This window comes from Serinus canaria, chromosome Z, assembly GCF_022539315.1.
Source record: "Serinus canaria isolate serCan28SL12 chromosome Z, serCan2020, whole genome shotgun sequence".
In the NCBI taxonomy this organism is placed as follows: Eukaryota; Metazoa; Chordata; class Aves; order Passeriformes; family Fringillidae; genus Serinus; species Serinus canaria.
In genome coordinates, this window is record NC_066343.1 from 8,979,180 (window position 1) to 9,000,092 (window position 20,913).

General features: G+C 40.4%; 1 protein-coding gene across 4 annotated transcripts in view; it reads right to left on the reverse strand.

The window, feature by feature from the left end:
* SSBP2 (single stranded DNA binding protein 2) overlaps positions 1–20,913 on the reverse strand; it is a 135,749-nt gene that overhangs the window by 84,813 nt on the left and 30,023 nt on the right. For all 4 annotated transcript variants that reach the window (XM_030237600.2, XM_030237598.2, XM_030237599.2 and 1 more), the window contains exons 2-4: positions 18,465–18,537; positions 14,351–14,412; positions 13,088–13,172 (exon numbers count right to left, since the gene is read on the reverse strand). In XM_030237600.2, the coding sequence (XP_030093460.1) occupies positions 13,088–13,172; positions 14,351–14,412; positions 18,465–18,537 (220 nt within the window). The remainder of the gene's footprint in view (positions 1–13,087; positions 13,173–14,350; positions 14,413–18,464; positions 18,538–20,913) is intronic.

A 20,913-nucleotide genomic window follows, 5' to 3' on the forward strand; every position in this document is an offset into this window, starting at 1 on the left:
AAAGTGTAGGAAAGGAAGTCATGGTGTTTCGGTACTTCATGACAGTGGGGGGAAGGTGTGACCAAAAACAGCTCCTGTAACTTGTGCCCATGAGTTAAATCAGAATTACAGCTCACTTCTGGCAATTTCTGCAAAACCTTTCATTCTTTACAAATAAATATGTTTGGAGATTTCCAGGTTTAATTTACTATAGGTAGGTCTCTGGAAAACAGGACAAATCAGCAATGGCACTTTAAAAACATTGTTGTGTGACTGTTTTATCTTTTGTACTGACCTTCACTCTGTTTCATGACCAGTTCTATTAATTATAGCAATTCACGAAGAGTCTCGAACACGAAGTATTTCTGCACTACTCCTACCCTCATGTAATGTAATTCCTGAATCAGCACCAGTAAGGGTTTCCTAAGCCCTTTTATTTCCACAGAAATCACGCTTTATGATTAACAACTCCAACAAAATTTTGTGTTTTGGGGCATCTGAAGTTTCCCTGAAGACAACTAGAGGAACTAAATGTCACCACCATGACTTCCAAAACAAACGAAATAAAGTTTAGAAGCTCCAGGATGAAATAAAGCACCAAGCAACGGCACAAGAATTAAAATGTTCAAGGAAATGTCCACAAGACAAAAATGGACACATTCTATTTCCAAAGCTCCAACAGCTCCATGGTTTGCTTACTGAACAAAAGTGCAACACAGAAATTACTACCAAAAAAAGGCAATTCTAATTCACAGAACTTTTCTCCTGTTTAGGCAATGGTTTTGCACAAGTGCTTACACCACCACAAACAATAATTCAGTTTCTGCTACCAGGCAATATCTTAATAACTGCAGCATTTTCCAGCCAGTTTAATAAAGCTGGAACACATTTTCTAAGGTGTATTCTTGTCACTAATAAATCTAGAATGTAAATGCAAGTTTACTTCTTGCAATATTTCCTTCGACCTCAACCTGAAATTCTGAAAACTGCAAGCAATCTAATTGGAATTACTGTGTTTTACTGTAACTTTTCTAAACTAAGAAGCTCCTGACAAAACCAGGATACATCATCTCTTTTATGTGACTGGTTTACAGAGTTTGGTTAATCCAGTATCAGGCATGTATTAAAAAAAAAAAGGCTCTTTGTTAAGAAAAGAGATTATTACTACAGATAAATGCCCTAACTCAGCCTCTCAAATAGGCAGCTTGATTTATGGCAGCTGGAGCACCTCTGGAGTTCATCTCATGTCAGGAACAGCTGCTGCAGACTCCACATTTTTATGTCAAAAGAAATAAAAGAAGAAAAGAAAAAAAGAACCACCAACAGGGTACTTATATTATCATGTACCAGTAGCTAAAATTTAAGCAGGCATAGCTGAGATGTAATTCATGATGTCAGAATCATCAGAACACAAATTACTACCTGTTTCAGCTCCTGCTCTCATTAAGGCACAGGACAAACTCAGAGGTTTTACCACCTTTCAAATCTTAAACCTGATGTTAATAATGTTAACTGGGCCTTTTCCAGTCCACACTATTAACAAATCATCACCGCTTTGCATTTGGGTAGCAGGAATATTGAGAAGAAAGAAGAAAATAAACATACCAAGGTGATAATTTTTTCTCTTATTTTTTAAGTCGCAGGCTGCTCACAAGTGAATAATAGAGTTTCTGGAGGGCTTTCTAACCCAGAAGCATGACCTAACCAAAAAACTGTCACTGACAAATGCTGCAAAGACTGAGGTGGGGTCTGAGAGACTCTTCTGGAAGGATGTCAAAGTTCTGCACACGGAAATTTGTGTGTCTGTATGGGATTTAGGCACAACACAGCTGAACACAGGTATTTAATACAAAACCACCTCCATAAACCCTCAGTTCTGTCACTAGAAAACTTGAGAGGTGCCTGAGTGCCACAGCAGCATCACAGAGCCATTTCATGGACAGGTATCTTGGAAAGACAACTCAGCTACAACTGCTGAAGTTTAGGAAAACATAAAGCAACCAAAAGTAGGCTTTTAAAAGTAATCTTAAACTACAGGTTACCCTTTGTAAACCTATTACCCATATTGCACAAAAATGGAAAGTTACATGTGTTTGTGTGTTCTAGTGGCAACAGAAAAACAATTTATTAATGATCAGTGTTCCAGAACTACCCCTGTGGGGTGAAATAGTGAAATAGCATCTGGTAACAGGGTAGAACAAGAAAAATCGATCAAAGCCCTCTTCTGCAATCACCCTCTTGGATACCTTAGCCTTCAATACCATTTTCTTGTGTTAATTTGGAATTCAGGAAACTGAATAGAAGCAATGTCAGCTTTACTGAGGAAATTTCTTTTTTTTGGTACCTAATTATTTTCCACCATTCACTCAGATCATGTTTTCTAAATAATCAGGCTAAAAAAGATTTTTTTTTTTTTTTTAAATAAAGTTTAGTTCCTTGTACAATTTTAAGGAACACGATTTGGGGAACAGGAGCTTCAGCAAAACCCTTAACACACTGTAGTGCTGCAACAATAAATAACAATATCCATCTTGTTCCAGGAAGAAGAAATCCTGCACATTATCAGGATAAGCCAGCAAGGATGTCAAGTAGCTACACTTTTTCCTGTCAAGAGGAAATCCAACACATGTGCTCCATACAGCAATGGGAGGACAGCAGCTGGAGCAATAAAAATAAAGCAACTGGAAGTGGGATTCACAAAACACCTTGTGTATACAGAGCAACACAAAAATATGAAAATACAGGGAAAATAAATAAAATACTATAAATTAGATCATAAGATGGAACAAAAAGCTTTTTGCAGGGATATCTAAGGGTTGTCCAGCAGCCACCCTTTAATAACTTTGTCCTTGTAAACAGAAAATTTGAGATTTTCTTTGCCACACAGATAACTGGGAAAGGGTGTCTTTGCCTCAAATACATAGAAAAAATCCACATGAAATAAATTGATAGTTTTGTTACAGAGAAGTACCTCTAAAACGGAGCAGTAAATAGGAATGACCCACTGCATCTGTACTGTTTTCTGTGACCCAGCTACTGCAAACATGTGTGGCTCTAATCAGAGTATTAACACATAAAATGCTACTCGACCGTGAAATTGTTTCCCAGGTGAGGGCCAGAATTCCTGATCCTGCTGTTGGACCTGTCCAGGCAGATCCCAACATCTGTGCAGAGCTGGGACCAAGCCAATGGGGTCGTGCTCCACGGGGACTCACTGCCTGCCTTTACAAATCTCACTGAAATTCTACTCGTGTAAAACTGATTTATTAAGTGAAATGTCTCACTCAACTCTATGCATACGCAGAGTCTGTGCATTTTTCTGCCACTCTTTTAACAGAAAAGACATTAAAATTCACCTCAGGGGTTAAATTATTCCCTTAATTATCTACTACGTAAGAGCTCAGTACATTTCAGACTAAAATTTCGGTTTGCAATATGGAAATCAGATCTGAAACCAGAACTGGAAAATGTTTTCCAGATCCTTTATGCCTCAGAACATAATATTTATTATCTACCTTATAGAGAACTTTGTCTTCCACTTCCTGTGTCAGAGAAAACCAGACAGGTCATGCACCTCTTCTGGTGTGAATTATGCACAGAACTACTTTCTTGGGTAAATGAGCCTCTGATGGGTTACAGACTGCTGCATCTGAATTTTGTTACAGGTATCCTCCCAAAGTGGCATAAATCCAGCCTGTGGATGTTGCTGTGACAGCGCTTTGAAGATGTACACTGAAGTTAAGGAGGGGTCACAATAAAACAGGCTACAAGGACAAAGTGCAGTGCAAACTTTCACCTTAAGTCAAGTTAAATATTTTTTGTTCTCTTTGATTATGCCCCTCTCTAGAGGGGAGAAAATGGAGATGAAATGCTGTACTTTATCTATCTGTATGCACTACAGGTTTACCGTTTTCAGTGGTTTTCATGTTTAGAATGCAGAGATCTCAAAATAAGAAAGATTTCCAAGCTTTCCTCTAAATGTATGCCAATCTGCAGAGCTGCACGTTTCTTCTCAAGCATCACATCCTGTGCAGGCCCAAGGAGCCATGTAAACACGAGTGCCTGTAACACCCAGGCCTTAATTCTGCAGAAAATGCAAAACAACCATTATCTGCTCCCTGTGACTCGTGTTATGTAATGTGCATCTCATATTTAGTGTGGTGCTTGGATGTGACAGTTCTAGTCAGCCATGGATATCCGTGTTCCCTCCAGAGGCCTCCCTGCCTTTCCTCCTCATTACTTCACTTTTCACCACCTCTCACAAGGCATTTGTTGTTCAGCTGTTCTTATTAAGAGCTGCACGTCTCCTGCAATTTGTGATCTTCAGGATTCATCTTTCATCATATTAGAGAGCAGATGGAAGTTGTAAGTCCTTGGATTTTCCAGAAATGTGCTAAGCAAGTCTGAAATGAGTCACTTAGATGTATTAACGGAGCAGTCGAGCTGATAACAAAATCTGTGTTTGGTATATTATGCAGACCTAAGACTCTCACTTTCACTTTTGCTTTTCATGAGGCTAAAGAAGATTGCATTTAGGTGAAGTGCCTCCAGCCTGGGCAAACAGGAAAAGGAAAATGCTTCCCATCAGTGCAGCTGTGCTTAACCTGGTGCAGACAAAGGCATGGCCACACACCACACAGAGGCAGCGCTGCTGTTGCCTTTTTCCCAAGCTGGAAATGAAACTCAGGACAATTCCAGTCAGCAGGTATTATAGAAGTGGACCTTTATTTGGAGGCCTTCAGGGGCAGTTATGGAAAGGTGTCTACAAAAGCCCACCCCCAGAGGGGTGAGGACATCTTAGAGGTGTCAGGAAATCAGTATCATTGATAAAAGCACCAATTAGGAGGAAAGTGGTGATGGAATTCCCCCAGGTCCAGCCCCTGCTCTGGAGCCCTCCCTTGGCACTGGCTGCACTCTGTCCATTAAATGTACCCCCAAGAGCTGCTCTCCACCTTGGGAGCCAGCAAAGAACCAAGATAGCACAGGGGGTCTGCACCCCTGGGCTTGGAGCTCTGGAATTTTCTTTTTCTTTAGGGAAAGGCCATGGAAAATTACTGGGAAATCTAGTCACTGATACAGTAAGCTACAGAGTTACAAATAAATGTGTGAGGGATACAGAGAACATAGAAAAGAAAAAAGGCAAAAATCAAATTGCATCAGTGCAGAGCCACAAAACACCCTTGTCCTCAGCCCAAGACCTGACCAGCTGAAGAGGGACTGCTCAGTGCAAACCCTGAACCATAAACATCAGGAAGGACCCTGCTGTGGAAGATGAACCATCAGGGGGAAGAACAGGAGGGGGAGAAGAGTCAGCAGAGGGAGCAGGCCCTGGAAAGGCTTAACCCAGCACTTGCTCCCTATTGATCAACTGTTTGTGCTCTGTTGATGTAAGGCATTATGTACAATCACTGTTAAATATTAATGCCAGGAAATCTCCAGCTCTACATTCAGAGTTAGTCCATTTAACATTCCCAGCGTTACTAAGCTACAACTTGACCTCCTTTAGTGACGTTCTGGAGTGCTGTAAGAACATATTGTGTGCACTCTGCCATGAGTAAGGATGATCTGTATGTCAACAGTAACAAATAAAATGTTTTTTAAAAACCACTACTAAAACAAAAGTTTGGAAACAGGACATTTCTCAATGCTACTTAAACTTACTGTAGACTGTATCTTCTCAATATTAAAGGTGAAATAAATTCAAAATAAGTGAAGCTTCTACAACTTTTGAAGCAATGTCTAAAATCCAGAAGGTCTGCACTTCTGTATATTGAATTATTACATAATTCAATGCACCCCATAAAGTTTGTATATGCATAAGTGCTTTCATTCGTAAAAGAAAAAAATATCCTCTCTCCTCTGAAACCTCGACTTTAAGTTCACTCCAAATGATAAAGTTTAAAATTTAAACTGCAATGCAGCTTTCACTACAGTAGCATAAATAATCCATTCGAGCAAATGAAAAAATTAAAATTTGAATGAGCAGAGTTCATTCAATTGCAAGACATTTCACATAGGATCCATTTAACAACATTACTCGAAGAAATGGCTGAAGTTGAAAGTTCTTCATCAGGACAACCACACAGGAAAAGAAATTGCAGTGCCCTGGGATTTCCATTGAACTAGTCAGAAATTTCCTGTGGAGCCTTCTTCCAGACAATGACACATCACATCTTTAGAGCAGAAGGACCTCAGCTTTATTTTAATTATAAAGAAAGCCCTTGACTTCAGAACACAAAGAAATGAATCCATGGAGACACCTGTCAGGAGCTAAAGTATCTAGTAAGCTAACAGTCTGTCTATCAATGTTAAAAAACCCCAAACAAACAAAAAAAAAACCCTTACAACCAGATTTTACCTCTGTTTTGGAAACAAATTAGGCTACTCGAGAAGGCTGTGAAGCAGCCTGAACATTCCAGCCACTTCCCTTTGCCTTTCAGCCTCTACCTCATCGTGTGAATTCCACATTATTTCTTCAACCACTCACTTCTCCCTAAACTTCCTGTGCCTTCACATCCCCCTCCTCTCCTCCAAGCAAAAGAAAACCAAATTTTGTCCCATTTCATGAATTTGGCATGAAATGGAACAAAATTCTGCATAGAGTGTATATAAATGTTTTGGTGCTCCACTCTAAATAAATACTATTTTTCACACAGAATGTTCCCAAAGCCTGCCCTCATTAAAATGGCTGTTATCTCCCATTGTTTTCAATGAAAGTTAAGCTAAAATGGTTGTTAGAGAAGAGGAAAAAGAAAGAAATGTGTCCACTGCCTCCCTCTGGGAACCATGAAAGATGAGCTAAATTACCTTTGGGGAAATGGTGGTTCCTTATCCTGTCTGAGGCTTCCACTGAGCTCAAACTAATTACTGTTTTACTTCTAAATTCCAAGGAAATTAAATATTCACTCAAAGAAGCACAATTGGAATTTTGGGGAGGAAATGCTGCTTGTGCTCTCTGAAACAAGTGGCTGAGTTCTCACATTAAAAGAGAAGCAATGCACAAAATTACCTGGAAAATTACCTCTATAAAGAGAAAAATTATGTTGGCTGTAAGAAGCAACACACTTCTGTATCAGAGCTTACAATGAACATTTGTGACAGAGCAGCTCAAACCCAACCATTATATTTTCTAATAATTTATGGGAAGGAATGATGAAGAAAGATGGTATGAGCAGTACCAGCACATCTTCCCTCTTTATGAAAATGTAAGAACAAGAATGCAACCTGGGAATTTCTTAGCAGGAAACAGGAAATTAATCCTGATTTTCCCGCAAAAAGAGTCTCTGCAATCCAAGGGGAGTACCAATTGCTCAACTTTGAAAAATTTCTAGTGAGCCAACAATACTCTTGGAGATCCAGTGCAATATTCTGATATTCACTCATAAACACCTGACACCAGGCAATGTTGTTTGCAGACTTTGGGAGCTGGAACATGCTTTTAACTCATCCTTTCCATACTATTCATGAACAGCTACTGAGCAACACAATTAAACAGATGGGAGACTGAGGCAGCCCAGCTCACCTGTGTAAATTCTATGTAAGACCCTCAGGTGGTGACCCACCTTGTCCTCCCCAAACCTCCCAGTGAGCACTGGCCTTCATGCAGACAAACAGTGTCCTATACCAAGGACAAGAATCCTAAACGTTTGTCCAGTTTTCACATTCACTGTATTTTTGACAGCACACATGAGAAAGTCAAGGATGCACCACCTTGGGAGATTACACCAAACAGTATTCTGCAAAAAATATGGTTTGTTAATTGTTTACTGTTGTGCAATCTTTAACCATATGGATTACTTCATGTGTTCAGGTATGGAATTTCAAAGGAAAAGCAAATTCTTTGCTTTCTCCTGGTTTCCATATCTAAGAACACATTTTACTGCACATATACCTGAACACTGTGAGACATGATCTCCACAGAATGAAAAGAGCAGCAAAGAAAACCACTTCATTCAATATTAAATATGAACACTGCTTACACAAAAAGAAAGAATACAATTTTAACAATGAATGTTTGAGAGGAAATGCTTTTCACTTCCCTCTTAACTACAAAAAGAATGCTACGGCCATTTGATAAATTTCTTCTACTTTTAAGAAATTACCTGTTCTCTACCTGGACACAGGGACTATCTATATAGACAAATCAATTGTCTGAAGAACATATTCAGAGGGTGAAATCACTGACTTAGGGCTGATCAGTAAATATGCAAAGGGCCTTCCAAAACTTTGTGGAACTCAGGTAAGGAACTAACAGGTAACTCAGATCTGCAGCACTGCCTCTGGAACAAAAGCCCTGGAGCAAAGCAGGACAACTTGTCTTTTTTTTGCCCTTCTGTGGGAGGATAAGGATGATGGGGAGTTTTTTTTTCCTTAATTTCTGTTTTAAGCAGAAAGAGTTTAACATGCATTCTCCGCAGAAACTGACAGCTGGAAACCAGACCTAGAATTCCATTTTCAGCTATAAAAGCTAGAAGCAAAAGCTGCCCTAGCTAGGCTGCCTGCAGAAGGTCGCAGTAGCAAGAGATGGGTCAGGCAATCAAGAATGAAAACAAGTTCCTCCATCCCTGATGCACAAAAGGCAGAGAAGGAGGACAGCAGTTTAATGAAACCAGAAACAAAACAGTTCTTTTGGGAGAACAGTCTGACGGGCATTTCATGGTAATCTGTAGTCCAAAACAGACATAAAAGTATTCACAACTCCTCGAATACTGAGTATTGATAATGATTAATTAAGGGGACTTAGGGCATTTAAAGTATGCAGTGCCTCTTAGTTCTGAAGGGAGATGGGTGCAGAGAATAAAGCAGTAATTTCTCTCCCCATAAAATCTAAGAAATAAATGCAGAGACCCAACTTTTCTGAAGAGAGGTGCACAGAGATTGAGCAGCCACCTCAAATGTCCAAACACTCTGCTCAGTTGCCTCTAGGCAAATTTTATTTCTCTACTTATGACCTTTAAAAGGAATAATCTGGACAAAACCAATGACAGCATTGTCTTTGGTACACTCTACAACACTCTGTCACAGAGCTCAGCACTGAACTGTGCCAACAGGGCAGAGGGGATGTGGGCCCAGCTCATTTCAGTCTCTGGAGCAAGGAGTGTGTCTGTTTTGTTACCCTGTGCATTACCTGGAATTCTTCTGGGAGACACAAACACAAACCAGACACCTTTGCCCATAGCAGAAGTGATCTTTCAAAGAGCTGGGGAGAACTAATCAAACCTTACCCGGAAAATAATCAAGATTTTAATACAGCTACATGTGAGAAACAGTGTACCCCTTCATTGCACCACTCAGAAAAACTTCCACTGCCAGGAGTGTGAGATAACAGGAGCACAGAAATTTCTGGAAAATAAAAATATCTGAACTGCTATGTACAGAAATCATCTTGTAAAGAAGGGTTTTCAGATACCACCCCTTTCAAACCCAGAGATGGGGATGAATGGCCCGGCCTGAGGAAGAGCAGGATGGTCATTTGTGGCCATCAGAACATGGGGTACAGTTAAAAATTCAGGCTTTATTTCCCCTTTTGGACACAGTTTTCAGCTTGGAAAGAAGAGGAAAGAGATGCATGTTGGATCTTGCTTCTCTCAGCAGAAGATCTCATAATGTGGAAAAATGAGCTCTTAACTAGAGAGGTGAAGAAATCTCCTCAGGACATCGTGAAGAAACACAAACCATTCTACACTGAAGACTGAATTTTGCCTCAGACCATCCATGAACATGATTTCTCACAAGACTTCAAAGAGTGCAGAAGTTCTTCTCCAGGAAAAAGTAAAGTAACAGGTACCCAGAAAAAAATCACGGGGATTTTTCTGCTTCAAATGAAGCTACTCCTACTGAAATGCCTGCAGTATTAACAGGATGGGTGGGCAAGCAACAGTTTTCTTTCCTGAGTCACCTGAAACAATTTCCAATTCTACATGAAATATCTTAAAACTTCCAGGCCAGGAGCTATCTCCCTGATCCAGCACATGCACATTCATGACATGAGTCTTTTCAAGCCCAAAAAAGTGATAAAAATGTACCTAATCAGTTCACAACCTTGTTCACTCAGAAGGAAACATATCCAGTGGCAAATCTTGACAGAAAATAAACATAAAATCCATTTTAAATATGGGGACCTGCTAATACTTAAACTCAGGATAAGCATGGAAAATCTTCTTTATAAAGCCAGAACGGGGCTTTACTTTTCTATTTAGTGGATTTTTAGTAAGATGAGCATTGTAGTGCTGCAAGCCACAACACACTGTCTGAGGGGGGAGAGAAATCAAACAGCATTAATCTTACAGTTGCATTTCAGATCATGTAAAGCTTGTAAGTAAACCTGAAGAAACTCAGTTATTCTGTGCATTCATTTCATGAGTCAACCCTGTGTGTTCCTGCCTGACTCGCAGCTATGTTGAGTGAGGCAGCAGTATTTCCAAATCATTAAATCATCTGCAAGTGCTTTCCTCCTCCATCAAGCATTCCTAAGCCTTTCTCTCTCCACAAAAGCAAAGACAAGATTATTTCCTCTCCAAACACAGCCCACTCAGCTACAGCTGCCATGTCTGCAGCAGCCAGACCACGCACCCCTTCAGCAGGAACGGTTTTTCTTAGGTCAAGTGGAACACATGCCTAATAAAAAATTCTGAATTGCTCGTATGAATTAATAAACAAGCCTTCTGTGCTGTTTTGTACGTACAATAACAGTTTTCAGATATGACAGCACAGCTACAGATGCTCTACTACTTGACCTGCAATGTAGCAGTGGCGTTTTGATTTACCAGCCCCAGCAGCCTCGGCAGGAGGAAGAATCCAGCAGCAGCTTCTGATGGTTCCCACTGATGGTGGGATTTTGACCTCTCCACAGGCAATGGCAAGACACTGTGTGGATCAGGATTTCACTCACTACATGTTCATCTTCCTCTGCTGTGAGATGTGCTTGGCTATATCCTACTAATACCATTTCTTGTTCTTTGACATGAGCTTACAGTGCTACCTTAAAATACCAGACACACAAACCATGATAAAGATTGTCCTAAGCAAAACCTAAGTGATAACAAGGAGCATTGTGAGTCTTGTGAGGGATTAAATAAATTCATCCCAACTGTGACAAAAACAATGCAAAGCTTTTCCTGCCACCTTAAAATACTGAGAGAGCAGGTTTTACAAACACCAGGCAAATTAATTTCTGAAATAAATAAAACTGTTTCTAAAAACAGTGTTCATCCTGTCTTGATGTGCAAACAGAATCATACCATGATTTTATCTTTTCTTCATCAAGCATGACTTTATACAGTGAGTTAATATTCAATCAGAGTTGTAGTACACACCAAACTCACATTCTCTCACTTTTCTTGAATTATGACAATACATATCACAAATGAGCAATGAGGCCATGTAATATTCCATGGCCTGTAGAAATGTTAATAGAACATGCTAAAGGAGGTTTCTAACTGCTTTGATTCACCTACTCAAAATCCTAGTATACCTCTAAATGTAGACTCAATAGTGAACTTACTGATCAGTTAAACTCTCCTGAGCTTAAATGTTTGTGGAATCCTTTTAGACTCCAAATACTTTTCCACCAAAAATTTCCTCTTGCTGATCATTCTGTTTCACAATTTTGTTTCATAACCATATTTACATTTTTTGGATTTTTGGCTTTTGTTACATACACTTAATTTTGAGAACACAATGTCCCCCCCCCGAAGTCAACTGTTGTGCTTTGGATCTGCCCAGATTTAAATCTCCAATGTCATTCCTCACGGTCTTACACTATTCCTTGTAAAACAACTGCTCCTTCAGTGGGGAATTAAGCCTTCCTCTAATAACAAGGAACCAAAATATTAAGTAGCTAATAGTAATAGCTAAGTCTTTTCTTTTTCCAACAACTTTTTATTTACAACAGATTAGGACAAAATGACCACAACTATTGTGCTTCCAAGAGATACCTCATTTTTAATTTGAGGAATGTACCTTACTAAGTTGGCTGACCTTAACAACTCTGTGGGTACAAAATGTCCTTAAACTTTGTTCCTCTCTCTGATAATTATTTCTTTCATGAATTATGTTTAGTGGTCAGCATAGCCTGGACATGACTGTGCAACATTGTCCAAGCTCCTTAACCAGTCACCCTCACAATTTAATCACCACTACAGGGTGTTAAAGAGACACTGCTGAAAGATGCTGGGTATCTCTGACTATGCTGATGGTGCATTCAGAGTCTAAGGTGGTGTTTACAGCAAATAAACAACAAGGCAAGATCACCATTAGCTCACATGCTGTAGGATGCCAAGCCATTACCAGATTTTGACAACAGAAAATGGAGAATGGTCACTTTGCTGAATCATTTCTGTTGTTCCCAAACTGTGTTTATAAGACACTGGGATAGGGCAGTCTAATGTCAGTTTTATCCGTAGAAATATTTTTTGGCAGTAACTAGACACTATTTGTGAGACAGACCTGGAAAAGACTCAAGGAAAGAGGTTTCACAGTTGTAATGTGAGAACTATTCTCACTCAAGATTCCCCTGTTGTGTTTTGAATGAAGTCTCAAAGGCAGCAAAACTGTCGTGGAACTTCTACCCTTTATTCCTCTGTTGTCTTTGACCAGCTGATTTCGCATTTAACTTATTCTATGTTGCTTGATTGTTTATTAGGGTGAAAAATCTTCTGGTTATTTCAGGATACAAAAACATATGAACCACCCCAGTTTCAGCCAGGGTGGTCCTGACAGAAGCCAGAGATCAATTCCACCTACAGAACAGTCTGTTCTTATGCACGGACAGAGGACAGATATTTGGGCAGGTCACATCCATGTTTCCAGCTGTCCTGTGCCTTTGTGACCAGCCTCATGTGTCCATGGCATGAGGGACAGAAGGACACTCTTTATTCTGCTCTAACACGTGGGACAGCACCTTGATCTCTGAGACAGCTTCCAGGAGTCACCCATATCGTCCTGGCAACTAAGAATTAGGAGCTCCTAATTCTAAGGTATCCCTAGGAAACTGAGATTTATGCATGAACACCACCTGTGTTTTTGTGCCACTGCAGTGCAGAAATACTTCTCTATCACATTTACACATGCAATTCATGAAGCCATGGTAAAGACACACAAAACTTACATAGTCATGAAAGGCTTTTGCTTCACTCGAGTGTTCACATGTTTCTCGTCTTTCTGGAGCTGCACAGTAGAGATCCCAGAACACACTGCAAGGGAGAGTTACAGGGATAGTGAGAGTGTCACTGTGATGCTCATGTGCATTTTATGGCATACACACACCCCACATGGATGTTCCCATACAGAAACATCACCTTCCCTCCAAAGAATGGGAACACTCTCCTCTAAGGAAGAATTTAGATTTGTAAATCATCTGTGAGGAACTAAGCCCTGCCATCTGATCTCTGAGGCAAGCAGTGCTGTACTCCTTGAACACCAAGGAGTACAGACCAAGAATCTGGTGTAATATATATGAATACAACAGGTTTTACTGTGCATTTAATCTCATCCCTCCAGCAACTGCTCAAACGACTTCCACAAAGCATGGGAAAGAATGAATTAGTAATAATGTTGAAAGGAAAGAAAGTGGAGAGAAAACTGGGAATCCTTCCATGGTCAAGGTTCCTGGAATCATAGAACAATTTGGACTGAAAGGATTTTAGAGCCCATCCAGTCTCCACCATCCGAGGTTTCTCTGAGCCCCATCCAGCCTGGCCTTGGACATTTCCAGGGATGGGGCAGCCACAGCTGTGAAAGAATGGTCAAAGAAGGACACCCCACTTCCCATGCAGCTGTGCAAACCACTTGGGTTCAAATGGGACCACTTCAAAACCTGTGAATTCTTGCACTCCTGACAGCTGAGCATATTCTCTGCACTTCTGCATTTCTTCAAACACAAACTTGTTGGCTATACTAAAATAATGAACAAATACCACAGCTACACAGCAGTGCCTGTGAGCACTCATCTCCCCTGGGGAATTCTACACACACAGCTATGGACTGCAGACTGAGCAAGCTCACATCCACACATAGTCTGTGCATTTACTGTGTTTTCTTTCCAAATGCAAGTATTTGTGATATGCAGAGTGACTCCTCAGCTGTAAAACGTGCTGGAGGGTGGTGAAGAAGGAAAGCCAGGCCACCTCCTTTCTTATCAACACGCTCTGCACTATTTCTGTTTTTCTGTATCCAATATCCAGTATCTTTTCCTATCATTTGATTTTCTGTACCTAATTTTCTGTTATTTTATTCCTTAACAAGAGAATGCTTCTTAATCCTGATCCTCTCATTCTTTTACAGTGTTCACCAGAATTTCTTGCCTCCAGCAGCTGGAACTGGACATTAATGTATTCTAAGAAAATCACAGGAGAAGAAAACTGGTACTTACCACCACCAGGAATGCAAGAATCCTGGGGGCTCCCCCAGTGTGATGTTTTTTTCCCATCTTATCTAAAATAAAATGATAAAAACAGAGGGGTACATTCTTGTGATCATTGTGACTAAAAGGCATTACATAATTCAGATAGAAAAAGGATGAGGAAGAGAAGATTCCACAGTTATGAGACACTTTATGGTCATCAATTTGGATGCTCTATTTACTTACTTTTCTATATTTATTGATGTAGCTGATACTTTAAATTAGCCCCTCTTATGCTAGGGAAGCACAGTTTAGAATTTTATTCTTTGGGTTTTTTTTTTTTTTAATTCGGAATATACTGTGTACTATTTTAAGGTCAAAAATGCATGATTAAAAAAGTGATTATTAAGTACCCTTAAAACCTGAAATCTTTTCCCATTTGCAGAGGACTGATGCTGTGGATTCAGCAGGTGGCACTCTTCCCCCCGCAGCCAGGGCCAGCAGTGTTTTATAATCCTCAAGGAGTGCTTCAGTCACAGGTAATGTGGCAGAAGCGAGGCAGCACCACGCCATAACCCAGCTCCCACCACCCAGGGAAAATGTGGGCTACTCTGGCTTGCTCTCCTGTGCTGGCAAGCTCTCCTCAACACCTGCACTGCCTTCCCACCAAGGAAACTGGTCTGTTTGAGGCTGTTTTCCAAGGAAATGCAGTTTAAGAACTCTCAGCTCCTGAATTCAAACTTTTGTTATTGATCAGGGAACCCATCAGACAACACCAATCACAGCAACAGCATCTGTTTCTCTGCAATACTTCCCAAATGTTGTACCTCAAGTATAATCACACAACCACCTTTTCAATGCCAGCTGGTAGCCTGTTCTTAACTCCAAAATTAAATGGTTTGGGCTGTCACAAAGCCCACACAACACTGCCCAGAAAATGTCTCATGTTAGAACTTGGTGGATCTTTGGTGCACACTTTGCATTGTGTGCACTGCAAACTCCTCCAGTTACAATGACACACAGCATAATTTCCTGTCCAACTCTCTTAAAAAAGGAGTTGTTAAAAGCACAAACCATATTCTTCTCTACAGACAGAAGCAATGGCAGACAAGAAGAGGGTTATTTTGATTAAATGCTTAAACAGCCTTAATATGAAAGAAATTTAAAGTGATAGATCCATATTCAAATATGCAAAAATAGATAAAAGCATAATATTAAAGGTGTTCATACTGCCAGGGTCCTTCCTAAAGCTGGCATTTTTCAAAGGGACTTAAAATTCTCCACTCACACTTGATTTTCACATCCAATTCTTAGGAAATGCAAACACATACAGGTTCTGTCAACAGCAGAATATATGGCTCATATGCCTAAAACTGTTGTTTGGACTTACCTGAAAATCCATATAGAAAATCTCAAACATGAAGAAACCTAATGCAATTTTGACAGAATTGTATGAACACAGCTATTAAAAATAATTGTGCTATTTTAAATTGTCTATAAAAGATAACATTGAGCCACTATCACTTGAGTTGGTAAAGCTGGCAGACAGAATGAAAACCAACACGCCTCACACAGCAGCTAATACACAAAAAACATATTTCACGAAGTTCCTGAAGTGCTTAAGTGCTTAAAGTTCCTTAAGTGCTGGCAGGAAAAAGTGATGAACATTTGAAAGCCAAAGCCACTACAAAGGTACTACATACACTTCACATACACTTCTCTGAGGCACAGCTGCTCCTCGTGCACCCTGGGAATGTCTCGGAAATACTTGCATTAATAATCAGGAACACACAGTACCTCTGAGAAGATTCAAAGTCACATAATGAAGAGATGCATTGTACAACCAGAATGAAAAAGGGGCTCCTGAAGCAGAAATATCATTTGCTTAGCAGTAAAAATTATGTCTGTGAAGAACACCCACATTATGTTTGAGCAGTGATTGTTTTCTTCAAAGAAGGGCCTGGTGAGGAATTTACCCAATGCAGGTCTTTTGTGGGTCCTGGGACATAATCTCATCCTGAGAGACTGACTGGGAGGAGGAGACTGAAGGAAATGTGGAAGTTTGGGACTCTTTTAAAGGATTTTTGTTTCGTTTTGTTTTAAGTATCTTTCCTTGTGTCTAACATAGCAGATGCAGTCTGTCTGATCAATGGGACTTATGAAGAATTATTATTTATAGAAAAAAAAAATCTTCATTGTCAAGTGTACTGGTTAAGCTCATAGCCAGGGAATGATTAACTGGGAAATGCCCACCAACCAGGTCCAGCCAGGCTAACGGAATTATCCAAGGCCGGAATCTGATTTCCAGGATAGAAGATACATGGGATAAGGATCAGCTCTTCAAGGGAAGCATACAAAAGTCAAACTAGACACAAAGCATGACATAAACACGGGGATGCTCAGGACAACCATCCCTAAGTGACAGAGTATCACAGTGGAATCATGGATATCCAAATTCTATTTTCCTTTAATATGGTTCCATTCCACTGAGTCGCAGTCAGTCCCTGGCAAATCTGAGAGAGGACTCTTAACCTTTAGACACCACTGGCTGCCCTACAGCTCAGACAATCTGTGTGTGCCCTTCTTTTAAGCCCCAACACTCAGCTTTAGAGTTAATCTCAACTGTTTACCTTTAAAATGAAACCCACCCAAACTCAAATCCAGCCCAGCAGTCACAGAACCATTCACAAGAACTGTCAGCACACTCACCCTCCTGCACTGCTAATTAGTGAGGGAAATAAACTCACAGCTCATACCTCATACCCACTCTGTGCACTACTAATTGTCCCTCACCTGTGTTTACATCTCTTGATGAGTACAAGTCTTACTTTTGAAGATTTGATATATCCTTACATTTCAGTGTTCAGACCTGAGAGCTTCTCTGTAACTCAAGACTGAATTAGTTCTAAAAGCTGAGTTTCAAGACACCGTACTTAATGTTTTCAGGAAATCCAGATGTCATACCAGCTATGCTTCTGCCAACTGTTCATTTTGCAAAAACATCATAAAAACAGAGTGAGCAAAATCTACCTTGTGCAATGCATTATTTACAAAAGACAGCTGCTTTGGAAAAGCCAAGATGATACTCTACATTTTTTTCTCTTATTTTTCCAATGCTTTACCACAGAGATAAAACAATTGTCAAAAACATGCTTTATTATAAATGTAAACTGATCCTACTACAATTCTACCCTTTTTCCTTATCTGTGCTTTGTCAGTTTTGTGTGAACATCACAAACAATCCTCTGGATTTTCATTTTCCCCTCTTCCATCTCCAAAATGTCATCACCAGCATAATTTAATTGGCTTTTGAAGGAGGATCAGTTAAAGCAGCAAATTTTCCTAGGACAATATCTTGCCTATTTTTTCCAAACTTCTGCTCACTATTCCTATTATTACTACTACTACTATGCTATTGTTATTATTATTTGTTATTGTTATTGTTGGTGTTATTATTATCTTGTATGTTCTTGTCAAAGATTAAAAACAATAATAAACCCAGAAGACTTCAATGTGTTCAGCACACATTTGTATCCTAGGGCAAACGTAAAATGCTGATGAGACACAATTTACTTCAACCTTCATAAGATGCATACAAGTCTTTGAAAAGACTAAAACAACCCAGAACTACTGTGTAAAGGTAAAAATTCCATTAGCAGTTGAAAGTGTTTAAAAAAGCAGGACCTAAGTGGTTGTGGCCATCATTGATTCAACAGATGAAAAGAAGTGAAGTGGTTAAAAGCATGGTGAGAGTACAGAGAGATCAGCAGTGCTTCAGAGAAGGAGAACTGATAGTGCATGACAGTGGGATGTAAAATACATTTAGAAGGGCCCATCATTCACAATTGGAGATATCAATAGTAAGTTAAAAGGTCATCAAAACTGAGTACCATTCAAGTGTTCTCCAGCATGCCCACTTATTAGAGAAAATAGATTAATCTTCTCCAGTGCAGAATGGGGATTACAAACCACAGCAAAAATAGTCACACAAGATCATGTAAAATGACATGGCAAACTGGGTTCCGGAGGATGAGGAACAGTGGATTGAGGCAAACTGATACCCAAGGTCCTCACTGCTCTTATTCTAGACCAAATCATATTTATTTCACTTGTAGGCCCTCGGATGCCATGTAAAAAAACTCACCTCTGATAAAAATGTCTGGGCTGATTTCTGTGCTCCTACATGGAGCAGATATTCATATACGTACAGTGCTAATCTGAAAAATAAACAGAAAGGACAATATTTAGCATTGTGCATTTGTTTGCTCCTCTTCTTCAGAAATAAAGGATTATCGTAAGTTTGAGATATGCCCCACTGCCTTCCACAAACCACAATGTACTGAACATGCCAAATCTATTACTACTACCACAATTTTTCAACTAGACATGCAGGTCAATCTGACCAGAGGTGTTTAACAGTCATTAATTAAAACATTATTAAACCCCCAAATTACTTAATGTCAACATTTTTAATATTTGGACAAGTGCCCAGAGAGCCAACAAGTGACCCAGTGCTGCTCTGAGTGAGCATGCTTACTGTAAATACAATATATTCATACAGCGTCACTGACTGCTTTTCCAGGTCAACTTTTTTAGCATGTGGAACGTGTCAAGCTGTTAGCACACTTGAAAAATAGCCCTGTGGTTTTTCCAAAACACATGGAAAGTTCAGGCTGCCTCAGGAGAAGCACTGGCAGCCTAGATCCATGGCCAAACAACCACAGCTCTGCAGCGAAGGAAAAACAGACCCTGAAATTCATCCAGACCTGGGCTCTGGTGGCAGCAGAGCTACAAATGACTGCCAGAGCTCCACATGACTCCCCAGAGCCTCCTGTTTGTCTGCAAGCCTCCAGGCTGCCAGGAGGAAAATGAGGAGAAGGAGAAGGAGGAAGGAGAAGGAGGAAGGAGAAGGAGAAGGAGAAGGAGAAGGAGAAGGAGAAGGAGGAGAAGGAGAAGGAGAAGGAGAAGGGAGAAGGAGAAGGAGAAGGAGAAGGAGAAGGAGAAGGAGAAGGAGAAGGAGAAGGAGACGGAGAAGGAGAAGGAGAAGGAGAACGGAGAAGGAGAAGGAGAAGGAGAAGGAGAAGGAGACAGGAGAAGGAGAAGGAGAAGGAGAAGGAGAAGGAGAAGGAGAAGGAGAAGGAGAAGGCGAAGGAGAAGGAGAAGGCGAAGGAGGAGAATGTCTTTTATATTTGCTACCTGCACTGTTTCTAAGAAGTTAAAAGTATCTGAATGCACGTAGTGATACACAGCTATTCTTATTTGAAATAATCTCCCTATTAATTTTCAAAAACTTGTAGACAGCTACACAAAGAAGAGAGGGAGAGGATCTGTCTTCCTCTTCAAAACCCTATGCCATGTTCTCTGTGATCACTGTCATCAAGGCTCTGCTGGAGCAGTAATTATTGCAGTGACCTATCAAGTGTGAAATTTTAACATTTCGGAGAGACCTTCCCCAAAAATGGTTTTCACTACTTGTTTGTATTTTGTACATGCAACACATCCACGTATTACTTTACTCTCTGTCCAACTTCAAAGGCAAAGATGTACTTTTTTTTTCTCAAATTAAATACATATATATCAAACATGTGACTAGTTTGAGCTCTAAGTACTGTGGAGAGAGGGAACTCTTAAGAGTTGACTTAATTCTTCCCAGTTCAACTACCATGCAAATTTTAAGCAATAAATGTTGTAGACTAAATCTAAGACAGATGTAAGAGACAGAGAAAAAACGCTTTTCTGCCACAGCCCATACATTCTGAATACCCAGTAATGCTTTAAAGCACCTCATTTGTCTTGTGAGAGTTCCTTTATTGTTCTTATCCAAACATGAAGCCTGCAGTCCCGATAAAAGGGTTTGTGTGATCACATCCTTCCTGCCCCGTGAAGGAAGGGGGAGCAGCACAAACCCCTGGTTTGCTGTGGGGGGTTACAGCACTCCCACTCTGACTGAAAGCTTTAGCAGACAGGGCACCTTGATGCCCACACTGACAGCACAAGGCCTTAATGCATAGAGAGGTTTGTGCCTCCTCTCAGGACTCTGGGGTGCCTCCAGAGTGCTCTGGCACAGCCCAACATCCCTGCCTGTCCCCACTGTCTCTGCTCCAAAAACACAAGGTATTTCAACACTGCAACAAGACAATCCTAAAACTTTTGACCTAAACACATAGAATCTGCTAATTAAGCACAATGCTACCTGTTAACATCTCCAGCTCTGTGTAAATGCTGTTACCTCTTGGTAACAGCAGCACAATGAAATGGTGTTTAATGAGTGCGTGGAGCGTAAATGTGGCAGATTTCAGCAGGCGGCTTTAAGCTTCCAGGTTGATCCAGCTGTGATAAGCCCCAGACTGCCAAGGGTTGTGCCAGGAGAGCTGGGACCACCTCTCACCAACAGATGTGGGACAGGAGCACAGCACAGAATAACCCCATGGGGTCTTACTAGGTCTGTATGGCTGCCCCAGCCCTGGTTATTGTGCTCTCAGGAAGCCTTTACAAATGTAACTATGTTATGGGTTCATTCGGAAATAAATGCATTCACCGCAGAGATCAAAAGAGAGATACTAAGGTTTCACTGTGCCACAAGGAAGGATCAA